At 39.3% G+C, this 24989-nt stretch overlaps 2 protein-coding genes across 20 annotated transcripts in view; one reads left to right on the forward strand and one right to left on the reverse strand.

Annotated features, from left to right (window-relative positions):
* Positions 1-1573, forward strand: part of CASK (calcium/calmodulin dependent serine protein kinase) — a 145048-nt gene extending 143475 nt beyond the window's left edge. For all 19 annotated transcript variants that reach the window (XM_067466729.1, XM_067466732.1, XM_067466738.1 and 16 more), the window contains one exon: positions 210-1573. In XM_067466729.1, coding sequence (XP_067322830.1) covers positions 210-386 — 177 coding nt within the window. In that variant the 3' untranslated portion in view covers positions 387-1573. The remainder of the gene's footprint in view (positions 1-209) is intronic.
* A 9159-nt stretch (positions 1574-10732) lies between these two features.
* On the reverse strand, positions 10733-17427 carry NYX (nyctalopin). Its single transcript, XM_060770201.2, has 3 exons — positions 17066-17427; positions 16484-16559; positions 10733-13241 (listed from the first exon to the last, which is right to left on the reverse strand). Exons 2-3 carry the CDS (start codon positions 16503-16505, stop codon positions 11845-11847), a joined length of 1419 nt encoding a protein of 472 aa, XP_060626184.2. The 5' UTR covers positions 16506-16559; positions 17066-17427; the 3' UTR covers positions 10733-11844.
* Between the last annotated feature and the right edge of the window lie 7562 nt (positions 17428-24989).

A 24989-nucleotide genomic window follows, 5' to 3' on the forward strand; every position in this document is an offset into this window, starting at 1 on the left:
TGCAGCCTCCATATTCGAAAAGGCAAACAGTGATGCCCATGGAATAAATCAACATCCTTTAATTTTGGACTTTATGAAAGTGTGCTCATGGAAAAAAAGAGACATTGCAGCCATAGTCTTGTAACTTCTAAAACTTCTAAAATGCAAACTATAATGAGAATGGAAATAATACAACTCTTTCTCCTCCCTTTTCCCTAATCGCTATGCAGGATGAGTCTCTCCAACGCTTGCAAAAGGAATCTGAAATCTTGCAGAGAACATATGCACACTACTTTGATCTTACAATTATCAACAATGAGATTGATGAAACAATCAGGCATCTGGAGGAAGCCATTGAGCTTGTTTGTACAGCGTCGCAATGGGTTCCCGTCTCCTGGGTGTATTAATCCTGACACGCAAAGGATTTTCTCTTTACTGGGAACCACCTCGTACATGGACAACTTCTTTGTTATTGACCTTCTGTCAACAGGTCTTGGCCCCTAGAGACTACCTAGATGTAGTGTGACCTAAATTTATAATTATCGTCATGTCCTTATAGATAGGAGGAGAAAAATGCTAATTTAAAGAGACAGTATCTTTTTTAATCAGTTCTCCTACACTTTATTAAAATGTATCTTTAAATATATGTATTATTCAATCCTTTGGAATGTTATATTTTTGGAAATCATAGCTTTTAATTTCAAAGGCCCCTAAAACTGCACAAAATAGATGCTGCTTTCTATAATCTATTTTAATAATAATATGATCTGTTACTTAACTTGGGGGTGGAACACTACATTCTTTTTAGAGTCTGATTTTGTGAATTGGAATACCTTGCTTTCCTTTATTTATTTGAAATTATTAGCCCAATCATGACCAGATCAATTCTTACATTTTAATGGCCTTCCTTTGAATTTTTTAATTATTTTTAGAATAGCATTTTGAAGTACTTTCATGTAATATTCGGATAATGTGATACTGTCTCTTTGAAGAACTCTGTAAAACTTATAGAGATTTGAAGTTGGGTCTTGACTCTTAATGCATGTGGACAGTCGCAAGCGTTCATGCTGTTGGTGTATCTGTGTTGAAAAAACTGTAATCTACAGCAAAGTACATTCCGTTCATGGGGGGAAAGTACCCAAGGGAATAAAATAAAAAATACTATGACTAAGTTGTAAAACCTATGCACATCCCTTGCATTTTGGGCAACTTTATAAACAAAAATCCTAATTTTTATTAATAATCATGTAGTGAAATGTGTTTGTAATTTTGTCTCAATTTAATTTGTTGTAAAGGTGGGAGGGGAAAAAATTACTGGTTTCACCATTTCAGATCTGTGTTGTCTGAGAGTATTAACGTTTTAATTACGTTTAAGCAGAGAAATGCTGATTTTTAATATGTATGTAATTGTTTTGAAAATGCACACATTTTAAGAGAAAATACTGTGCAATGAAGAAACCAGTTTAGGCATTGCGATAAAACTAACAATTCCAAAAGACTCATCAGCCCTGTAAATTCCTTTCAACAGTAAATGACTCTACAGTCTGACCAATTTTTTATTTTAAATATACTTCCTTTTATGTGTTCAATTAAATGCCTTGGGTCATTCATTTCATCACAGGATATCTCAAGTGCTTCTAAAGCTAACTGTCCTCTTTGAAGATGTTTGGGGAAACCGTCCTCACCACCTTTGCATTCAGTGGCACTTCTGCATTGATTTCAAAACTTCAAGACTTGTGCCCCCCTTAATAATTAAGGGTTGCTTCATGCATTTGTCATTTTAGCATGTGCCTATATTTTACATGCTAAAAACATATATCCCAAAACTGCATATAATATGCTACATAGGTACGAATGGCAGGAAACTCTCAATTGGTCACAGCTATACTCTGATGGAGAAACATATGTCAACAATGTGTGAAGCAGTCCTAAATTTTATATATGGGGCCTTAATATTCAAATTTTGCCATGTATTCATCTCAGGGCTTTTACAGTTTTCTGATTTTTCTGACTGGTCTCCCGACAAGAGTGGTACCTGTTCACTCTCACAGAAGAGAGATATAGAGAATTATCCATCCCAGCTTAAGATGCCTTTGTGAACCTCACCACCATTTATCATCAGTATTGTTGTACCTTGGACTGATTGTTTTACATTTTTATTATTTACTATGGATTTTTTATTTTATTATTAAATTCCAGTATGTTTTTGAACAATGTTATCTTCCACATTCAAATGCAGAATTGTTATTCATTTGTAGATAGTTTCAATTCTTTAAAGAACTATCCAGAATTCAAGGTTTACATAGTATTCTAAAAGATTGAAGGTTTTAAGAAAACATTCAAAATATTCACCCATGTTGGTTCCTTTCATTGCAATGTCAGCACATAGACAGTCATTACTTGCTACCAGTTTTCTGAGTTGGTGATGGTTATGACTCATAAAAATGCTAAAAGTCTTACATTCAAAATGTATTTTGGTTACAAAAGAAGTCAAAAGACAGCCCATCATTTTGAAATGTGGCACTCTGCATACTCATAGGTAAGTATTTATCTACAAAAAGATTAAGCATCTAACTCTGTCTTGGTGTATATTTCAACATGTTTATACTCCATTCTGAAATGACTGTTCACTGCAAGCTAGTTCTGGATTTCTGAATCTGACATAACAAAACTAAGAAATGAATTTTCTTCTTTGCCTTTGATTAACTGTAACACTAACAAATTGGTCTGTCTGTGCACATAGAATCCCTGTAATCATTACATAATATTGGTGACACTGTGCTGGCAGAACGTTTGAAGCAAGCTACAGTGGTTTATTTCTTGTCAATATAATTTGTAAGGAATTAATTTAAAAGGAACTATTCTGACTTAGTGCTCTGGAAATGTGATGTCCAACTTCATCTAAGATGTTTCCGATCTCCTTTTGCACCTTAACATGTACAATATATATATTTATATAAGTTAACTTCATGTATGTGTATAAGTTGAGGGCAGGTTTGGGGGCAAAAATTATGGATTTTGATATGATCCATGCATAATTTGAGAGTCATCCTACAGAAAAGGTAAAGTACCAGTTCTGTCTCAAGGGGCCAGGTGCCCTTGGCCACCTCTACCATTCCCTCTGGCATTCAAAAGGTCCAGAAGCAGCATTGTAGCGAAGAGAAGAGGGTGGCAGTGCTTCTTTTGGGTTCTCCTGGGACGGACCAAGGTCTTGATTTTCACCACGCTCTTCAGAGAAGGGAATGGTTCCTTTTTTGTAAGAGTTAAGGTACAGTACTAACATTGACCCAGGGATAGGTTGAGCCAGTTTTTAGTGGGTTTTTAAAACTAAAATTTCAAGACTTCATGTATAAGTATATAGAACATATGGGGCTAAACACCTGCAGATTTTTCTAGCCGTTACAATTCTTTCCCTGAGTCAGTATATTTGACCATAACTGATGGAAATTCACAACCAATATCACCAATATTTTCACAAGTTGAATATTTACTTGGAAGTACTAGCATAAATTTGAGGTGCAAATCCCTATAATTACAAAACAATAAATTTTAATGGAACTGAATGTTCTCCATCTGTGATATTGCATTTTGCTATTATTGTGTTCGGTCCTAAGTTCTTGAACATCTGGGACAAGATCTTGAAATTTTAAACCCATTGATTATAGTAAGTTTACATTTTAAATGATTACATTTTGCAGGATTGCACTCATGAGATTTGCTTGTTGGGGCTTGCACTTCCTTTCAATGAAAGCTGCCCTTCAAAAATCACACTGTTTTTATTAATGTATTTATATGTTTTCTTTCTTCAGCAGATATGGATAATCAAAGCAAGCAGCATCTCATCTCAGAATTCACTACTAAGACCTACTTTCCAGTGTTTAAACCATGTAACAGCACCTTATGTTCTCCAGCTATTATGTTGTGGAAGAGTATGGATTGCTTTCTTTGTATTACAAGATTAATATTACACATTTAGCATTCCTGAAAATAAGATAACCAGTACTTTGAGTGCTTGTGAAAATGAAAGGTATTTCGTTTTTCAGGAATTCCAAAAATCAAGAACAATTCTATGCAAGAAACAGTATTATCCTATGTTGCTAACACAGTGGACCTTAATATTGATCATTTGTATTATTTTCATTCTAGACGAACATCTACATGATCATTAAAATGCATTTAAGACTCTTTAGGGAGCATCCTGGGAACACATATCTAGAAGTTTATCCACTGAATGCAACCTGTTAGGCAGTGGATCTCAACCCGTGGGTCCCCAGGTGTTTTGGCCTTCAACCCACAAAAATCCCAGCCAATTTACCAGCTGCTAGGATGTCTGGGAGTTGAAGGCCGAAACATCTGGGGACCCACAGGTTGTGAACCACTATGTTAGAGGTTATTGGGCCTTTTAAAAACTTTAAAATATAGTATCATTTACAAGTTTCTGTGCAATTGGCTGGTTTCACCATTTAATGGAATAAAGTACTATAGCATGGCTTTATGGCTTTTGCCAGCTAATGAAGTAGCATTATGTTTCAGCCATTAGAACAGAAGAGGATCTGTAGGCTATTATGCTGAGTAGAAAGCAATCCAACATACCAAGTTTAAACATCTTTTGAGTAGGAATTTATCAGTACATTAAAAATATCAAGTCTAAATGCACTAATGTGAAAGTACTATCTAAGTATATATCTTCTGTTTGTCATATAGAAAACAGATATAGATAACAAAACGTCTGGCGTTTTTCTAGCATTTCATTCAAATTAGACATCTTTACATTCATGTTATTGTTGTATGACTTCACATCATTTTCTAATAATGGCAGCCCTAAGATTAATCTATCCTAAACAAGATTTGCTCAGAGAAAGGTTGCTGTTGCCTTCTTCTGAAGCTGAGAGCATATGATAGATATACGTAATAACGTGCTGTGTTTGGATTCACCAACCTGTTGAAATATGAACTATGAAAACTGATAGTATTTTTGTGGATTTTTAAAGCCCGGGTCTCATTACATTGCTTATGGCTACATTGTATTACCATCTGTTGAGAGTTCATATACTGACTAGACAATCTGACATACATTTTGGGAGCCCTTCCCCATTACAAATAAAAGGCTTTGGAGAAACAATAAAACTGCAATTTATCACAGCTGTGTAGTTATGTATTACAATTACATAAGATTGCAACATGGGTTATGGCCATCTAAGTATAAACAGCCCACAGTTTGATAATCTTTTTCATTTAGTGTAGCTAAAAATAACCATCTTAAGATTCTCCAAAAGTATGTTGAAGCATCTAAAGAGCTATGCAGAAGAATCTGAACACATTTAGGTTCTCAAAAATATATCAGGTACAGGCCTTTGAAAAGTATGCCAAGAGATACAAATTTATCTGAATTGAAGTCATTTAATCTGTGCTTGCATTTTGTCCTCAAAACTTCCCCTAAAGGCCTCATTGTTACATAATGCTTCTCAGCAGTATTTTCACAGGTTTTGGTATCATCTCTGAAAGAATATCCTTGAGTGGCGGTTTATTCCACCTCAATTCGGTAGGAAAAATACATTGCATCATCTAATTCAGAAGTAGCATTCCAAATGGTTTGGACTGTGGCACCTATAATCCCTTAGCCTTCTATGCTCTTTAGGGGTGGTAGGAGTGGAAAACTACAGGCATCTGAACAACCCTATGCATGCCTTGAAATTCAAGAAATACATTGCTTTTATCCCACCTTTTTCTGTTTAGAAACTGAAAGCAACTTACAACAAATTTAATATATTTATATATATTTATTTTCTTCTTCATCCTGTATCCTATTTTACATCATTTCCAGAATAAAGGGGAAAGGTAGATATAAGGAATTAAATAAGACTATCCACATGATTGAACAATTATAATAAGCATAGCAAGAGTAGTAAAGTGTTCCTGAGGGAGAGAACGAGGGAAAATGAAGTTTACTAAAATACATTGAACTGTTTAATTCCATATGTGTGTGGTGTAGACTTCATCTAGTTGTCAATTTTTACCCTGGCTGAAAACAATGCCCTATATTTACAATTGACAACCAGCCACACATTGTTTTCAGCCAGGGTAAAAAAATATATTATAGGTATTACTGTTTTTAAAGATAAACATGCCTTAGGAAGAAAAAACGGGAACTCATGTCCAGAGAATTTACACTTCAAAGAAGAAATTAGCACATTAGCATCAAGAGTTACTTCATTGTTTTGTAATGTGCTGATTTCAAGTACTGTATTTCAATTTAATTAGTTTCCTGAATGTATTAATCGGATTTCATAAGTTTACTTGTGGAACTGAAGAAAATAAAAACATCTGGTCTTATGTGAAGCTACAATAACCCAAAGAGATTATAACTAGAATGTTATTGCTGCCATCCCATTTTAAACATTTAATGAAAAATATGAATATGTGATTTTTATTGTATTTTAGCTGTCTTTCTTTTTTAGTGGCTCGTGTTTAACTTGTTGTCCATGAGGACTCCAAGATCTCTTTCACACGTACTGATCTCGAGCCAGCCATCCCCCATTCTGTATCTTTGCATTTTATTTTTTCTGCCTAAGATGTAATGAATACCATTAATATTTGGAAGTTTTCTTTATGGTAGTGCTGTAGTAATTATTATTATTATTATTATTATTATTATTATTATTTCTTAACCATCCTATAGATGGACCTCTGTGAGTGAGAAATGTTGCCACCAATTGTCTTCTGGAAAAATGATACAGGTCACAGTCCACCACTCTATTATTTTAGTATTTCTGCAACCTAGGGTTGAATTAGGAGTTATAAAAGGCATGTGGCATCTGCCTAAAACAGGACATCCTATGATTCTTTTTTTAAAAAATCTTCCATTGGTTAAGTCTAAAGAAATCCCTATAAGAGTCACCTTTATTTTAAAAAAAACAGTATGGAAGTGACTACATCTGTAGTAGTGATTTCAGTGAAGTGTCAGTCTCGTATTTATTTCCACCTTCTTATCTCAAGGATGTTAGTAAAACTGAATTAGTGTCTGGTGGTAATTTGAAGTGGATTAACTTGAGCCAAAGGAAATTTAACCCAGAAGGCATGGGAATATTGGTGTTTGTAATCCTAGATTAGGTTTCAATCCATTCTCAGAGTTTTGCACTTCCCTAGCTGCGACATCTTCACAGTTTGGATTCTTAACCCAGATCTGCATTCAGAGGTCTATGTGATAGCTGTGGCCCAAACACCTTCAAATTGTTTGCCAGCTGCCCCTTTCATAGAAATTCCAAGCCCAGATTCTGTGTTTTATGCTCATCACCTACAGGTTAAATCAGGCATGGGCAAACTTCAGCCCTCCGGGTGTTTTGGACTTCAACTCCGACAATTCCTAACAGCCTCAGGCCCTTTTCTTTTTTCCCCCTCAGCCACTTAAGAGAAAAAGGAAAAGAAGGGGCCTGAGGCTGTTAGGAATTGTCAGAGTTGAAGTCCAAAACACCTGGAAGGGCCAAAGTTTGCCCATGCCTGGGTTAAAGCATAACAAACTTTACCTGATAGAAGATTAGTGTTGGCTGACTATTATGAGCATTTTGCACCTCTTGATTTGACAGGCTGAATTCAAGATGATTTTGATCTTAAGGTCCAAAATAGAGACAAGAACTGCAACAATATGAGAGTTGAGACCTTTGTGCCAATGCAGAATCCTTCCATCATATGGAAATTGATAGGGTGGATATCCAGAGAGACCATCTCAATCATGTTGTTCAATTGTATTTGCAGTGTCCTCCTATGGAAGGCCTTGACATCCCTGGAGTTGAATCTTATTATGAATTATACTGCTGAAGAGGACTAACTTTAGTTTCCTAATAAGGTTTTTCCAGGATATAGCGTTTCTTTGACATTTGACATGCTTTGATATGTGTAGGAAGATAAAATGAATATAGATAAGTGGTGTGTCATAATCAAATGATAATATATACCTTGTGTATATTTAGCTTTCATGTGTACCTGTCATATGACATTGAAGCATTTTAGATGAAGGGCAAGTTTTTCTACCTCAGTATATTTTTTATCCACAAAATTGGTACAAAAATACTATTTGGCTAGCTTGAAAAGTGTGTCTTTTTGTACTCATTGTTACAACCAAATGAACCAAAGGAAAAGATATCAAATATATTTATTTATTTCGCATATTTCTACCCCGCCCTTCTCAACCCCCGAGGGGGGACTCAGGGCGGCTTACAAAAGGCACAATTCAATGCCTACACAATAATACAGATAAACATATATAAACAGCAATTAAAATCTTGATGGGGAAGACCTAGGAAAAGAAAAGCTATCAGTAGTAGGATGGCAGACCATCACATTTCAGCATCTGTTGTAAGATCTATATAGTGAGTTGCTCCAAATTTGTCATCATATTCTACTACTACTTTGCTGCACCTCCAGTTTTGAGGAATTGGAAATATTGAAATATCATCTTCAAAAGAAACCTAACAACATAAAGTGTTATTAGTAAGGAAATATAAGTTTTGCTTTTCTGTGAGCTGTAGCTTGCTTCTTCAGATGGAAGGAATATCTCCCTGAGGGGGAAATTAAATCTGCCTGATGCTTGGACGTCCACATGAATCCATATGTATGTATTTCTGTATCTTGCAATATAGCAGCTTTAAAATAGGCTGTATGCATTATTGTAAGAGAGAACAGATATTCTTAAATGTTGGCTACTAATTCCAAGTTGTAATCAATATTACAATTTCTTTAGTTTTGAAGAACAAGTCCAAAAATATTTGACTTAAAAGTTATTTTACTGTATGTTGCATCTATTATAATATGGTCTTTAGGTTTGCGATCTCAAAACAGAAAGCAACATTTAAAAGTTTCTAGGAATTTAGCAATTCCTAAACATACAATATTGAGCAGTCATTTGTACAAGCAGTATAAATGAACAATTCTCCTAATCCTAGTAGCAGATCTGTCATATTTCTGCAGCCAAACTGCAAGTCACATGATGAACAATAATGTTTCCCTCACAGAAATCCTCAACTTAATCTACTGCATTTCACTGATACAGGCTTCGGGTGGGAAGCGGAGAGGAGAGAACCTTTTATAAAGTGCAGTTGAATTTAGCATTTAAGAAGATTACTGCATTTATAAATAGCCTGGAAATCCAAAGTCATGGAATGTAATGCACAGAACAGATCAATCAAGTTGTTATCAAACCATCTGGCCCATTTATTTACTGAGGGAAATTGTCATTTAACTCTCTCTTACTATAATGTTTTGATTCGGATATATTTAATACCCCCATACAAAACCACTGGCTGCTGTTAGTACATGTATGTTTTTCACAACTGAGTTGAACAGCAGTCTCGCCATGCAGGGTTTTACTTAGTGGCATGAAATCAATTCTGTTAAGCAGTCAAAAACTGGGCTGGGAAAGAAATGGCTATCCATGGCCTTCAAGAGCCGAGTTACACTTACCTTTACATCAATCCATCTTTAATCAGCTAATTCCTCATTATTTCTCACTATGGTGGCAAGGCTGAAAGGCCCCACAGAAATAATGGGCATTAACAACGTAGTTTAAAACCTTAATAGAGGATCAGCCTTAGTAGATAATTCAAGCATTAATTACACTACCTGGTGTGTTGAAAAGTATCTTAAGTTATGTATTTCCAATTTGTAATCAAAGATTTTGTTTCATGAAGTCTTTCTCAAACTATCCTTTTTGCTAGTTCTTCCCTAAAATAGCAGTCACAAAGGTAAATAAAGGAATGGTGCCTTAAAAATAATTGCATAAGAAAGTGTTAATTTGCCATTTTGTTCTCAGAGCAACATTGTAATGGAGACAACTATCCTGCCAATGCAATGAAACTTTCTTCCCTCCTTTGTTGTTGCTGTGTGCCTTCAAGTTGTTTCTGATTTGTGGTGACCCTGAAGCAACCCTATCTTGGGGTTTTCTCAGACTTGAAACATGCCCAAAGCCACCAAGATGTTTACATGGTTCACTGGGAAATTGAACTTGATCTCCAGAGTCACTACCTCTCTTCCCTCCATACCACCTAAAAACTACTTCTAGAACAGTGCTTCTCAACCTGTGGGTCCCCAGGTGTTTTGGCCTACAACTCCAAGAAATCCCAGCCAGTTTACCAGCTGTTAGGATTTCTGGGAGTTGAAGGCCAAAAACATCTGGGGACCCCAGGTTGAGAACCACTGTAGATTCTAGAAGGTTTCTCAGTGCAAGCAGGGAAGGTGAATTGCTTTCCTACTGGGTCTCTGCAGGAGTTCTAGCAACAGAACCATCTCTTTGGATATCACATTCAAATCTTTGGATGTCACATTCAAATCAAAATAACTAAATGTTGTTGGTTGGTTTGTACCACAAAGGCCCCTTGATAGATCTGGACCAAACCTGGCACACATACTCTTCATTACCCAAGGCTATCAGTTGCTATGCACATTACTTCCAGTATCAGAGGCAATATACTTCTGAATGCCAATTGCTGGGAACATAAGTATGCTTTGACCTGCCTTATGGCCATCCCCAAATATTTCAATGGGGAGTGTGGAATCAGTATGCTGAACTAGGTAGGCTTTTGAACTGACTCAACAGGGCTCTTCTTTTGCTCATACATTCATATGCCACATGTTCCTTTTTTGTATATTGTGAGCTTTACCATTTTGCTGCTCATAGCTCTGGTCAATCTCCCTCAAAACCAAAAGGAAAGACAAGTGAGACAGGATATATTTTATAAAATTTAGATCATTTGAGCCCCCCCCCCCAACACACTCTTGAAGAGAATTGAATGAAGGCAATGATATGCTAGCCCTTGATCTCACAAGTATGACAATTACAATAAGCAATGTGATACAATGCTCTGGAGGCTAAGCTGGGAAAATATGCATGGCGAAAGAAATGAAATCTGCTTGAAAGTAGTAAAATATACTTGCATATACATTGGGGAAGTGTGCCTTTAAGAACTCTGAGAGGAAAGGAAACCATTTATTAGCAACAGTGGGATCATAACACTTTTCATCTTGTGATATGTGTGGTTTCCAGGTGCTGTAAAACTATCCCCTCTGTTTCTCTTAGAATTATAACTATTGGAGATCCTCTTTTGAATAAGTATGATAGGATTCTGTATATAAACAAAACAAAATGCCACACAACTTCCATATAAACTTCTCAATAAGAAATTCTAATTAGCCAACTCAATTCTCTGAAATTTTCTTATTAAATCATTTTTTCTTTTTATCCCCTACAAATCCATGATAATTACAAAATGTAATTAAATATCAGTGTTGTTATTGTTAACCTCCTAACACCAATGTAAGTTTGAATTATATTTATTGCTGGTGGTCAGATTTTTAGTCATTCTTTTGAAAGAGTAATGGCAGAATCAGGCTTTTTTTCGTGGCAGGAGCAATTTGAGAAAGTGCAAGTTGCTTCTGGTGTGAGAGAATTGGCCATCTGCAAAGACATTACTCAGGGGACGCCGGGATGGGTTTTTTTTTTTTTGATGTTTTACCATCCTTGTGAGAGGCTTCTCTCATGTCCCCGCATGGGGAGCTGGAACTAACAGAAAGAGCTCCTCCACGCTCTCCTCAGATTCAAACCTCCAACCTGTCGGTCTTCTGTCCTGCCAGCACAAGGGTTTAACCCATTGCATCACCAGGGGCTAAGTGTACCAGATTATTAAATGTGTGTTGTCTCCATGAACTGGAAGTTTCTGTTGAAATGTGGACCCATACAAAATTGCTAGGTGTAAATATACACTAAACCTATCACACAGACTTTTTGTACCTGGTTCATTGTGACTGAACAATTTCCTTAATAGTTCTTATCTTGTACAAAAACTAAATTTCACCCAACATTAAAACTGATGAGAGCTATTTACTCTTGATTGCATGAACTACTACGAATAGCCAAATGTTAAAAGAACACATTAGCTCAATATTATATTCCCTTAGCCCAACAGATGCGTCATTAGTCAATCCATCAAGTAAGGTAGTATTGATAAAACTTTCTGTGGTGTTTATCACCTCTTCCGAAAGGCCCTTCTGGAGTAGAAATTTAGAGATAAGGCTGTTGAACTTGTTCTCTGTGGTAGATTGTGGTTCTCCAGTTGGAAAAGGGCTGTAAGTTGTGAGATTTAACTCCTCTGGATCAAGACAGAAGCCTTCAGCTGTTCTCTCAAAGACAACATCAGTTAAGTCAAGCCCAGCTACAGAGGAAGGGGCGGCACAAGGAATGTCTCTCACAAGCCTGTAATTTTCCATCCACTCTTTTAGCCATTCAATCCGGCAGTCACACTCCCAGGGGTTACGGAAAAGATAAAGTCTTCCTATAAAGTAGACAGGTTGGAAGACTGAGAAAGGCAAGGTGGTTAAGTTGTTGCTGTTCAAGTGCAAAGACACCAAGCTTGTTAGGTTTTCAAAAGCACCTTCTTCAATATAGCTGATCCGATTTCTGTCCAAATACAAAACCTCCAGTTCAAACTGGTCCCGGAACCAGGTACTGGAGACGTTCCTCAGAAGGTTACCACCAAGGTTCAACATCTTGAGACGTAGTAGACCATCAAAGGAATTCTCAGGGAGGTCACTGAAGACGTTGTCATTTAAATAAAGGTACTCCACTTTCTTACAATCCTGAAAAGCTCTGTCATGAATTACATTGATTTTGTTGTCTTGTAGATTGAGATATTTTAGTCGGGACAGGCCCAGGAGAGAATTATATGCCACGGCTTCTATCTTGTTTTTCTCCAGGTATACATGGGTCAAATTCTCCATCCCTCTTATAGCTCCTGGAATCCTTCGGAAGTTGTTCTGGAAGCAAAAGAGTTCCCGAAGGGCTGGCACTTCTATAAAAATCCTGTCTGGGATGTTAAAAAGGTTGCAGTCTGCTAAATCCAGCCTCACAAGTTTCTTGAGAGACGTGAAAGTCCTGGTATGCAGATACCGAATGTATTCATTATGGGCCATTTTTAGCTCCGTCAAGCTAGCTAGCCCTTTGAAAGCTCCAGGAGTGATAAAGGAGATGTTGTTGTGGCTTAATGAGAGCAGTTTGAGGGATGGGAGGGTACCAAACGCCCTCTCGGCGAGGAATTTGATGCTATTTTTATCCAGGTTAATAGAGTAGGCCTCACAGGGGAACTCGCGGGGGATCTGCGTGAGGCCAGCACGGTCACAAAGAATGGAGCAACTCCTCTCTTGAGTGCAGACGCAGCTGGTGGGACAGGAGCGGACACAGGCCCAGACAGAGTGGACAGGGCGAATGCAAAGCAAGACTGGCAAGGGAGGCACCAAGGAAAGGCAGTGGAGGGAGGCAGGGAGAGAGAACAGAGATTAGTGAACGCTACTGATATCAAAACACAGGATTCTGAATTATGCAGGCTGGGCCAAAAGTCACAAAGGCATCTCAGTATTTAATGACTCCTTTCATTTTGTTTTTAATTATAGTATATATGGGAAAAATAACATCATGTGTGAAAAATCAAATCTCATAAATGGCGTCCAATACCATAACGTTATATATGGTATATATCAGACCCTTGGTGACTTTTGGACCGCCCTGTATATGCCACTCACAAATCTAGTAACTAGCAACCCAAATGTTGTTTTTTGCAGTTTTACTTATTATTGTTGGAAGATCCTATTAAGTTTGAGGAGTCATAGAGTTGGAAGAGAATCATAGAGTTGTAGAGTTGGAAAAAACCACATGGGCCATCTAGTCCAACCCCTTGCCATGCAGGAAAAGCACAATCAATGTATATAAAACATACATGTTTTAACCTCTTAACACTTTCGACATCAAGTCCAGTATCTTTGGGATCTGTCAGGCAGAAAAAATGCCAGCATTTACAAAATCAGGGAGTTTTTTTCTATCCCCCGGCAGCATTTTTTTCCCTTTGGCTGTGAGCCATTTGTACAGGATGTAACTGGAATTAAGCCTGAGATTGAAGAGAACAGAGAAGAGAACAAGCAAGCTTATCATGAGCGGTCTGGGCTAAATCCAATTGTTAGTCTCACCCAAAGTAGACCCACTGAATGAATGAATAGGACTTAGCACTTATGTAAGACCCATTGCTTCATGGGATCTATTCTAGTTGGGACTAACCATTACATTTAGACCACTGCAAGCAGGTTAACCAGAGGATGATGTTAGTGTTGACATGGTGGAGGGGTAAAGGGCTGCTCCCATTTCACATGATATGGGAACTATGAAGTCCTTTTTCTTTCTTTCTTTTCTTTCTTTTTCCCAGCCAGTAAAGAAGATACAGAAGAGTAATTTGAGCAGTAAAGTTTTTGAAGTGTATATATCTCTTCAAGGCTGTTCTCAGAGCTTTTAGGTTATGGACACTTAATCTACTGAAGTGTGTGCTGGTATGCCTCCTACTTAAGAGCATAGGAAATGCCATCCTAAAGCAGCCCATCTTCCACTTTATCTCTCTTTGGAACAGGGTGACCAAAGTTGTGAAGGCAACTAAAGGTACTAAAATAATGTTAGTATCATGAATGGCTGTGCAGAGGTGGAATGTCAGGAGGTGCTGCTGGTAATACAACCAAGTAACAAGCAATACCAGCTGAAATTACCTCTTCTGCACAGCCATTGAAGGTGCAGGAGCCCTCTCCAGTTTTCAATCTAGCAACCTAAGCAAGAAGCTCTACTGGCTCATTGCAATCTACCTTCAGACACCTTTGATTTAGGTAACCAGCTCTCTCAAAGGTTCACATTCTGTCAAAAACATCAGGCAGATCCTGACATGAGGAACACATTAAATTTAACGCCTCCATCTTTAAACATCAGCTATAAATCACTGGATGGCTGATATTTCAGGTGTTATTTCAAGTCACTTATGGTCTCCCCACACCCTCATGATGTGGGGGAAAGTAGGGGAAACCCTTAATAAAGCATGTACTATGGCGCTTAAAAGGTGTGCATCTGTGTTTGTATGGCAATTATACTTTCGGAAGGTATCCTCCTTCCTGCATAGGAACACTAGTCAGTTGTTCAGACTATCATATTATGGATCAGTGATAACCTCCCAAAATTCAGACAGAAAACTTTCCTAGCACTAGCTGGACACAATAGGGATTGAACCGGAGACAGTTCATATACAAAGTATGCATTCTCCAGTTTTGTTTTGTTTTTTTATTTCACCCCTTCCAAAGCAGTCTTGTATGAGAGTAGAAATTTCTGTATTCCTGTTTAGGTCCAGGCTGTTCCCAATTTGAGCCTGCCTAGACCCTGAGATCTACATGAGAGGTCTTGCTTTCAGTCCCACCACCTTCACAAGGATAGTTGGTATGGACACAAGAGAACTCAAGCAAAGGTTCTAGAGTATGTGGTGGGATCTCAATTTCAGGAGTTCCTGGATGTAGTGGATTATCTAGACCCATTCCAGTCTGGTTTCAGATCTGGTTATGGGAAAGAGAAAGCGGTGGTTATCTTGAAAATTGATTGGGAGAGTGCTTCCCTGATGGGTCTGTTGGATCTTTCAGCAGCTTTCAATACCATCAACCATGGGGTCTTTCTGAACTGCCTCTCCCAACATGCTGTTTATACAACCCATTGCCTATGGCAGTGGTTCTCAACCTGTGGGATGCCAAATGTTTTGGTCTACAACTTCCAGAAATCTCAGCCAGTTTACCAGCTGGGAGTTGAAGTTTCTGGGAGTTGAAGGCCAAAACATCTTGGGACCCACAGGTTGAGAACCACTGCTCTCAAAATGGGTGCATATTGGATGCAACCTAGCCTTAATGAACATCAGATCTATAATAATCCACATTAAAAATCACATGTCTGCACCATTACAACATCATATATTGTCTGCTAAATATAAGTAGTAAGCAAAGTGTGACCTCCAGAGGGGATTTTTTTGTCATTGCATTTCTTTGTCATCCCAATGTATGTCATCATATTGGATACACAACGCCGTTTTCTTTCTCTCCTTGATAAGTTACCACTAACCAACATCCCAGTTTCAACATGACAAAAACCTAACAACTCTGACTCTTATTATATGTATCTTTCTTTTCTTTCTCTCTTTTTTGTGCAAACTATGGTTAAACAACATCCAGTTTGGAAATGTTGCTCTGTAATGGAGAATAGTGAACTAGAAACCCAACAGTTAAATACAATTGCCTGATTGCTATGCAGGAAAAACACAAGAAATAATGGGCACAAAGAACAAAACACATTTTCCTGTTTTTCTAATCAATACAACGGACGAAAGAAGAAAATAACCATTCATTATAACAATGAACAGTTTGTCATATGTTAGATAATTTCAGCTATTGTTACTGTATTATCACTGACAAATGATACTGTTTTGTACAGTTATAATGCAAACTTCAGTTCTATATTTGATCAATTGCTTCCAACTGAATATTTAATGTATATGTGACAAACTTTGTCAAAATTGGAAAAAACATTAAATATACCAGATAGATTTTCCAACAAGCCCAAACTGCATATTGATCGTTTTAGAAATTGTATGGTATGTCGCAAAAGAAAAGGTTTACTTACCACTTAAAATGATGACAAACATTACCCTGATAAATTGCTAGTGGCATCTCAGGTCTGGTAAATTGTCTTCTCCAATCTAGGATGAGATCAAAGCATGGAAAAACACTATTCAGAGGTAATAGGTAACTACAATTTGCCATCATTTTAAACTGCTGTCTAGTAATTTAAAATGTTCTTTTCCCTTTCCAGCTTTAAACTTCTACTAATCTCTTCAATTTCTTTCATTTATTTTCACTAACCTCTTGAGCAGATATCTTCCCTTTGACGATAAAACAAACCTATCTTTTACATGTCTATTCAAGGATAAAATGTTTTATGATGATCCTAATAGCATCTGTTTCTAAACAACTGGGCTGAAGATTTCAACCTTTAAATGTGTTTTCAGGAAACACATGCCCAAACAGCATTGCAACACACCATAGCCCAGCCAGATATTCATTCAGTATGATAGAAATAATGAAAAAGCATAGCATGGGAAGGACTGTCCGAGTCTTTTCCCCCAGCAGTTTGTGAATGGACTACAAAATAATGAGAAAAATCAAAGTGAAGTAGAGAAAGAAAGGAGAACAAGTCCTTCCTTACCTGTTAGGAAGATGGCTGTATTTGCTCTCCTTTGTTCTTTGGAAGCATGCAGTTCTTTGTCTTGCAGCTTCTCTGAAGAGCTCACATTTTCCCCACTCCGAAAAGCTATCATTTAATGGCAGGGAAATCCTCTCTATCAGGGGCGGATTAGCCGAGATGGGAGAATTTGTCTCTTCCATAAAGCTCCTGGATTGCTGACAAATCCATCAGAAAATATCAGCCAAAAGCTGGCCTCCAGCCACTCCTCGGCATTACTAGGAATCATAAAAAAACAAAGCCTTCGGTCCCAGTGCCTCTTACATAATGGGAGAAGAACACAGCTTAGTGTAAATAGCTTGTGATTTTAGAAGGACCAGTCAGGTGGGACCCACACACCTGCCTCCTTCTCCTCACCAGGAAAACTTCACAATAGTGAGTCACCTGCCGTCATCTGAACCTCAGGACGTCATCCTTTTTCTCAATGGGTTCTCATTTGACAGGGGGAACCAGACTAAATACTTTAAAGCACCAGATCCTAGCTGATCTTGGAAGCTAAGCAGGGTCATCCCGGGTTAGTACTTGGATGGCAGATGTAGAATATGGAGGGCCGACTGTATAAAACATTCAATAAAATAAAGCTCAGGTGCTGTAGACACTATTTTAGAGGAAATAACTGGCAAAACCACCTCAAGGTATTTCTTGCCTAAGAAAATCCTATTAAATCCATGGTGTTGCCATAAGTCAACAGGTGATTTTGAAGGCATATACCCACAGGGCAATCTTTAAATTACTATTAATGTGTTTTTTTTCCTATCTTTTCTTTCTCATAGTGTGGAGTTGGAGAAAGGTTATGTGCTATATAAAACAAAAAACATGTAATAGTCACTGTTCTGCCCCCAGGCTATATTAACTATTTGGAAGGTGAACTGGGTGCACAGAGAACACGTCAGAGACTAGATCGTTGAATCAAACAAGAATGTACCACTGACAAGAATTTTAGACTTTTTCTCTCTCCTCCTGAGTCTCACTACAAAGTCTTTATGAGGAGCAGTAAAAACTTTGAGAAATATGACACAGTTCTGGCCGAACGGAGGCTCTTGAATTTTTATTACTTCTATTGTCTCTTTCTTGTGTGATCAACAGCTGTCTCTAAGATGGTCCCAATATTTAACTCTGATTGGACATGAATACAGCTCTGATTGGATGTGACTGGATGTACTATTTGTAGACTTTCTGGCCTTCCTCTCACCAAAAACGTTGACTCTTCCAAGAAGGAGAAATGCCTTGCCTAAGGCTCCACCACTGAGAGGATTCTTAAAGGGGCAGGGCAACGCAGGCTTCAAAGGGAAATAAGCTATCTGGACTGACCCCCTCCCCCTCCACAAAACTAGACACAAAATCCTAATTCCTTCTAACTAAAAAGGGCTGAAATAGGGGTAAACAATGAGAGTTCTTATGGAGACACAAGAGTCACTGAAAAAAACACAATGTGGAAGGTGCTTGGCATCTGCTGCAATTTGGTTCCTGGATCCCCCTCTGTAGCAATTGGCCAGTTTGATTAGCATTTCATGGCCTAACAGTTTTCAAGGTCTGGCTTCTTACTGTCTGGAGGAATCCTTTGTTGGGTGGTGATTAGTTGATCCTGAACCTTGAAAACTGCTAGGCCATTAAATGCTAATAAGGTGGCCAATTGCTACATTCACACCTACCTCCAACAAACAAGAGTTTTTTCTCCCACCCTGGACATTCCACAGATAAACAAACTTATTTTCCTAGTTTCCACAAACCTCACAACCTCTGAGGATGCCTGCAATAGATGCAGGTGAAACATCAGGAGAGAATGCTTCTGGAACATGGCCATACAGCCTGGAAAACACACAACCTAGTGATTCTGGCTATGAAAGCTTTCAACAATATCATTGGATCATTTGAAGTGTCTGTCCATTTAATGGTCCACCTCAAAAAGGGGTACAATTCCAACTGAATGCAGTGTGGCAATAGGTAATGGATCCTTAATGGGTTTGATGGGTTAGCTTTGGCTAATACAATAGGGTTAGTCCAGTGTACACAATGGATATTTGGGGATGATGGCCATCTCAGCAGGTGAAGCTGGCTTGAAGTATAGGTGCCAAATCTTTCCCACAGATAGCCCCAATCTTATCAATGGGAGGTAGAAACAGACCCAGGGAGCTCTAACATGCCTCTATTGAGTAATTCCTACCTCACCCCCTGACTCCCAGATCATTCTGACATGATTAGGGAAATTAATAAAGAAGGGGTTTGGGGTGAAACCAAGCAGCATTCCAGAGGCAAATCATAAATAATGTTAATGTAAGACAAAGGTGTCGGCTCACTAGGCTTTGTGGAGCCATGGTTTCTGTTTCATATAACACTACAGTATTTAAAATGGAGAACAATTTTCACCGACATAAACTTACCAATATTTCAATGGGAAATGTGTGGGCTGATGAGATGGTCAAGTTAATTAGGATTGCTGTTGTTGTGTGCCTTCAAGTTTGTTCAGACTTAGGGTGGCCCTAAATCTAAAGTTTAGGGTGGAGGCAGGCCTTAACCTGTTCTAGAGCTAAAATTTAGGGGTCTTTGCCAGGAGGCAGAGACCAATTAGACTCATCAAAGAGTTCTTTTTTCCCTGGCGAGACAGAGAAGCATCCCATATTTTTCCCTGATTTCCCAATGAAAAGTCTCCCCAGTTGAAGAAAAGCCATCGAAGTTTAATGCGATTCAGCTGAAACCGGATGCAAAGCTGCAATCATTCGCCAAGGTAAGCATGAGGAGATTACACCAATGCAGTCATATTTATAGTAAATTCAAATTTGCAGAGTTCAAACTCCCCGCCCCGGCTTCCCTGTTGTTCCCTGCTGTGATTGGGTGATGGGCGGACACCTGGGAGGCGGCCCTCCCGCCCCGGCGCCTCTGGACCAATCAGGAAGCTCCAGTGGTCCGTAGGATCCAATGGGGAGACCTCTGCTACCTGGTGGCGACAGCCAATCAGGAGAGATGGGGGCGGGATGATGGAACACAAAGGAATCTGGGAAGGAATCTTTAAACAAAGGAATGCCATGTGCTCTTGTGAGACAAAGAGCCCATACAGGGCTGCTTTGAGTGTTGTGAATCAACATGTGTCCTTCCTGGCTGTGAGACAGGGGAACAACGCCTGGGGTTAATGCTATCTTCCCATCCAGGACCCCAGAGAGAGATTAATAATACCAATTATAAAAAGCAGACGATATCAGGACACAGCATGAATTCATAAGTTGTCTTGAAGAAAGTTCATGGGTAGAGAGCGAGTCCTTGAAGAGAGTGAAGTCCAGGAATGTAGCAGAATTCAAAAAGCCACCAAAGGGAGTCTATGGAGTTCCACTGGGCCAAGACGCAAAGCCCTGCAGCGCTGGGATGGAAGCCGGTCCCATGGTCCTTGGAAAACTACAGCTCTCGAGCGAGAGAGACAGAGACCCCAAGGTCTAGCCATTCCCAAAGTTTCATGGGGTCCTCATTGTTGTTAAAGCCTTGACAAATTGACCAAGACTTAACCCCTATTGTGCAGTCTGGTACCTTTGTCCTTTGCAGAACTATAAGTCACCATCCCTTGTTGGGTGGGGGCATGCTCGGCTTCAAACCCCTGCTCTGTTATTGAAGACTCCCAACCCTAATAAAAAGAAGATATAGTTTGGTATCCACAGGAATTAGAGTTTCCGAAGGACAGAAGGCCAGATGAATGGAAACAGCTCCTGTCCACACAGCCTCCCTCAAGCCTCTCAGGACCTACGGCAACCCAACTGCATAGCCTTCGAACCCCTACACATGTACACCCACCCCCAGTGTGGCTGTTGGGGGTCTCTGTGTGGGAAGTTTGGCTCAATTCTATTGTTGGTGAGGTTCAGAATGCTCTTTGATTGTTCAGCCTGAGCAGGTCCACAGCAGCGAATCTCCAGCTGGAGATTGCCCCATGATCATTCTCTCTCCCCCAGTCAAGCTACAATCCTGGCAGTCATTATGTATCAAGAACACCTCCATTTCCAAACCCCTGCTACAATGAGCCTCCAGTGGTGCAGTGGGTTAAACAGCTGAGCTGCTAAACTTGTTGACTGAAATGTCACAGGTTTGAATCCAAGGAGTGGCATGAGCTCCCGCTGCCAACCTAGCAGTTCAAAAACATGCAAATGTGAGCATATCAACAGGTACTGCTCTGACGGGAAGTAACAGCGCTCCATGCAGTCATGCTGGCCACATGACCTTGGAGGTGTCTATGGACAACGCCAGTTCTTTGGCTTAGAAATTGAGATGAGCACCAACCCCCAGAGTTGGACATGACTGGACTTGATGTCAGGGGAAAACATTTACCTTTATTTATTTTCATTTTTCTTTTTTCCCTATGCAAATATGCGCATGTGCATATTTGGGGTGTAGGGGATAAAATATAAATAAATAAGGCAGATAACCCTTCCCGCCTTATGCTCAGCAATGTTGAGACTCTGTCTCTTCACCCCTTTTCCCTCTAAAATCTTATACCAGGAACACCACATGAACTCTCTTTCACGAGTCCCCACGGGGAGGTAGGACGGGATATAAATAGAGTTGCTGTTGTTGTTGTTGTTGTTGTTGTTATATTTAATTACTATTATTGAACACTATAAAATGAAGGCAACTGTACATGAACTCAGGAACTACATTAACCTCTCAAACCACCTCTTGAGCAATTCCAGATATGCATTCCAGGCCCTGTGTGGGAACCAGAGATGGGAAATAATCTATAGAACAAAGGATCTTCCTGGATCTCAGCTGGAGGCCATCAACTTGCTACCCAAGACTTCCCTTTTTGAGGATCTCAGCTATCCACAGAACAAAGGTCTAGGATGAAGCTTTAACTGCATGAGAGAAGCCTCCCACAAGGATGGTAAGACATCAAAACATCCGGGCGTCCCTTGGGCAACGTCTTTGCAGACAGCCAATTCTCTCATACCAGGCTCAAGTCACTCCTGACACACACAAAAATCAGCAACAGACTTATTTGGGACTCTTTCTTTGTCTTCCCATCATGGGAAGATGGCTAGGGAAAAAATCTTTCATTGTCTACTCCAGAAGGACCCGGTATCTGCATAATCCTGTCAAATCATCCTTTGGACTTTTCCCCCAGCATATACCCTGGAGACTTTTCCACCCACAAGACCGCTTCTGCCTGCCCATTGGAAGCCCTAAAACCTCCCTGCCCAGCTGGAAGGAGATTCCCAGCTCTGTCACCACCACCTCCTCCAATCAGGGTGTGCTACAGCTAGGACCCATCTCTTGACCAATCAGGAACCTGGGAAATGCTGGCAGGCTTCTCAGCACTGGCCAATCAGGGGAAAGGGGGGGAGTTTCAAAACATAGCAATGTTAGTGCATGAGAACTCTTATGTATAAAAATGCCTGCTTATGTTTATGTTTTTGCACTTGTGCCCTTTGAGTATCCGTGCTGTATGAGTGTCCTTTTTGTGCAAATTGAATAAAGTCTCTGTCATCTGCTTTCAACCTGGTGAGATTCTTGATTCCTAACTCAAAACATCCACGGTTAGCGAAGCTTGCCAGACGTCCCTCCGCTATCCACAGGACTTAGGAAACTTAAAATTTCCAGCATCAGTTCTACACCATCCACCCAAATGAACCGATTTATTATTCTCTTGTTTTTGTCTGCAAAACAGGGAGATGGGGATTTGGGGGAGGGATTATGGCGCCCTTATTTAGGGCAATTCCTTTTGCAGCTTGGGGTTGCAGACCACTGCTCTGCAATGTTTTTCGTGATTCATGGTGATCAGATTGTAAAGAATGAGAGGCAGAATCTCTCAAGTGAATGTTCTCTGGATTCAGCCACAAATAAGACCAAGGCAAAGCTTTCAGTCTTCCTGTCCTGGGTAATATGAAATAGAGTCTACCTTATTTTGCTCTTTTAAATGCTTCTGTAGAACAGGATATCAGTTTATAAATGCTTGAGTATGTAAATACCAACACCCCTAAGTTTTTGTTTTTTAATTTTATTTTGTTGTTTGCTTAGACTGAATGAGTAAAATTAAGTAAGAAAGAGAGGCATCAAATCTTTGTTGACATCCTGTAGGGCAACTGTATAATATATAAACCACTTTTTCACGTATGTCATGCACACATGACATCACAGACACAGAATAAAAATGAAAATATATTTGTATGTGTATATGTACGTGATTTCCAAGATGGCTCTCACAGCCAGAGAGCCCTGTGACTCCCACCTACAATGGATCTGGATCAAACTTGGCATGTAGACCGTCCGCCCCCACCCCTTGCTGCCCAATGCCTAACAGATAATACTGATGGGTTTGGGGGGAAGGGGTTGACCTAGTATGATGAGAGTTATAGTTCACTCACATCCAGAGAACACTGTGAACCTCACCAACAATGGATCTGGGCCAAAACCTGGCACACATGCTCATGATGGCCAATTTTGAATACTGGCAGGATTTGGTGGGAAATGACCTTGAAGTTTGGGAGTTACAGTTCACCCACATCCAGAGAGCACTGTGAATCCAACCGATGATGGATCTGGATGGACCAGTTACTACTCATACCAAAAGTGGCCAACTTTGAATACTGATGAGGTTTGCAGGGAATTGACCTTGAATTTTAGGAGTTATAGTTCACCCACATCCAGAGAGCACTGTGAACCCAAATGACAATGGATCTGGACCAAACTTGGCACATATACCCAACCTGACTGGCAAAGTTTGGAGGGAATTGACCCATGATGTCGGAAATTATAGTTCAACCCCATTCAAAGAGCACTTTGAACCCAAACAACGATGTATGTGGACCAAACCTGTCACACATATCTAACATGACCAACTTTTAATCGTGGTGGGGTTTGGAGGGAATTACTGTATATTTCGGCATATAAGACAACTGGGCCTATAAGACAACCCCCCCCCCCAAATTTTCCAAGGGTTTTAAAGGTTTAAAAAGTCATTTTGTAGCCCGGTTTTTATGGTAAACTTGGATGTTGGGAGTTAGAGTTCCACCACATCCAGAGAGCATGCTGAATGCAGGATATGACCCAGACTTGGCACATGTACCCAGCATGGCCAACTCTGAATACTGGTGAGGTTTGTGGGGACTGAACCATGATGCTGGAAGTTATAGTTCATTCACATTCTTTCTAATCAGAGCATTCATAAAAAAAAGCAAATTGTTGACTATTCCTTATAAATAGCACTACAAAAGACCCAACCTAGGCAGGTCTAACTACTTCACTCTCTCATTCATTCATACACACACACACACACACACACAATGAGTGAAGTAGTTGTTGGGAGGGGTTAGAATGGGATGCTGAAATGAATGCTGATTGGTGGAATGAAAGAGGTGATTTGCGTGAAATTGGTGAATGGCAGGAGTGCAAGTTTGAGCTTGGAGTTAGTCTACAGCTCGAGAAGAAAGCAGTTTGACAAGGTTTTGAGTTAGACTAGAGTTGAATTGGAAAAAAAGAGTCTGAGGTGAGTGATTGGAAAGTCCAGATTAAAGAGGAGGAAGCAAGAGGGAGTGGCGGTTACATTTCATAAGTAATCTGTGTTAAATTTAATTTCCATAAATAAATAATTGTATTGTTATTATTATTATTATTCACTTTTGGACTGAGAAATTTTATCTGAGAGCTTGGATTCAGACCTGGTATTTGTGATGACAGCAGAACGATATAAATTCTTGTAAATGCCTTGATGGTATTTTTTCTAGAGCAGGAGAAAAGTGGGATATAAATAAATAAATAAACAGTCATCCACAATTGGTGTTAAAGATGTGGGGATCTGGGGGAGGGGGAGCCATAAGTGTACATAAGTCACAGGTGGGCTCTAAACCCCCAACTGCAATGAGGCATACAATGTGTAATTTTAACTAGTAGGCTAAAACTGTAACTTCCCTTTCAC

Source organism: Anolis sagrei, chromosome 3 (assembly GCF_037176765.1).
Source record: "Anolis sagrei isolate rAnoSag1 chromosome 3, rAnoSag1.mat, whole genome shotgun sequence".
Taxonomy (NCBI): Eukaryota; Metazoa; Chordata; class Lepidosauria; order Squamata; family Dactyloidae; genus Anolis; species Anolis sagrei.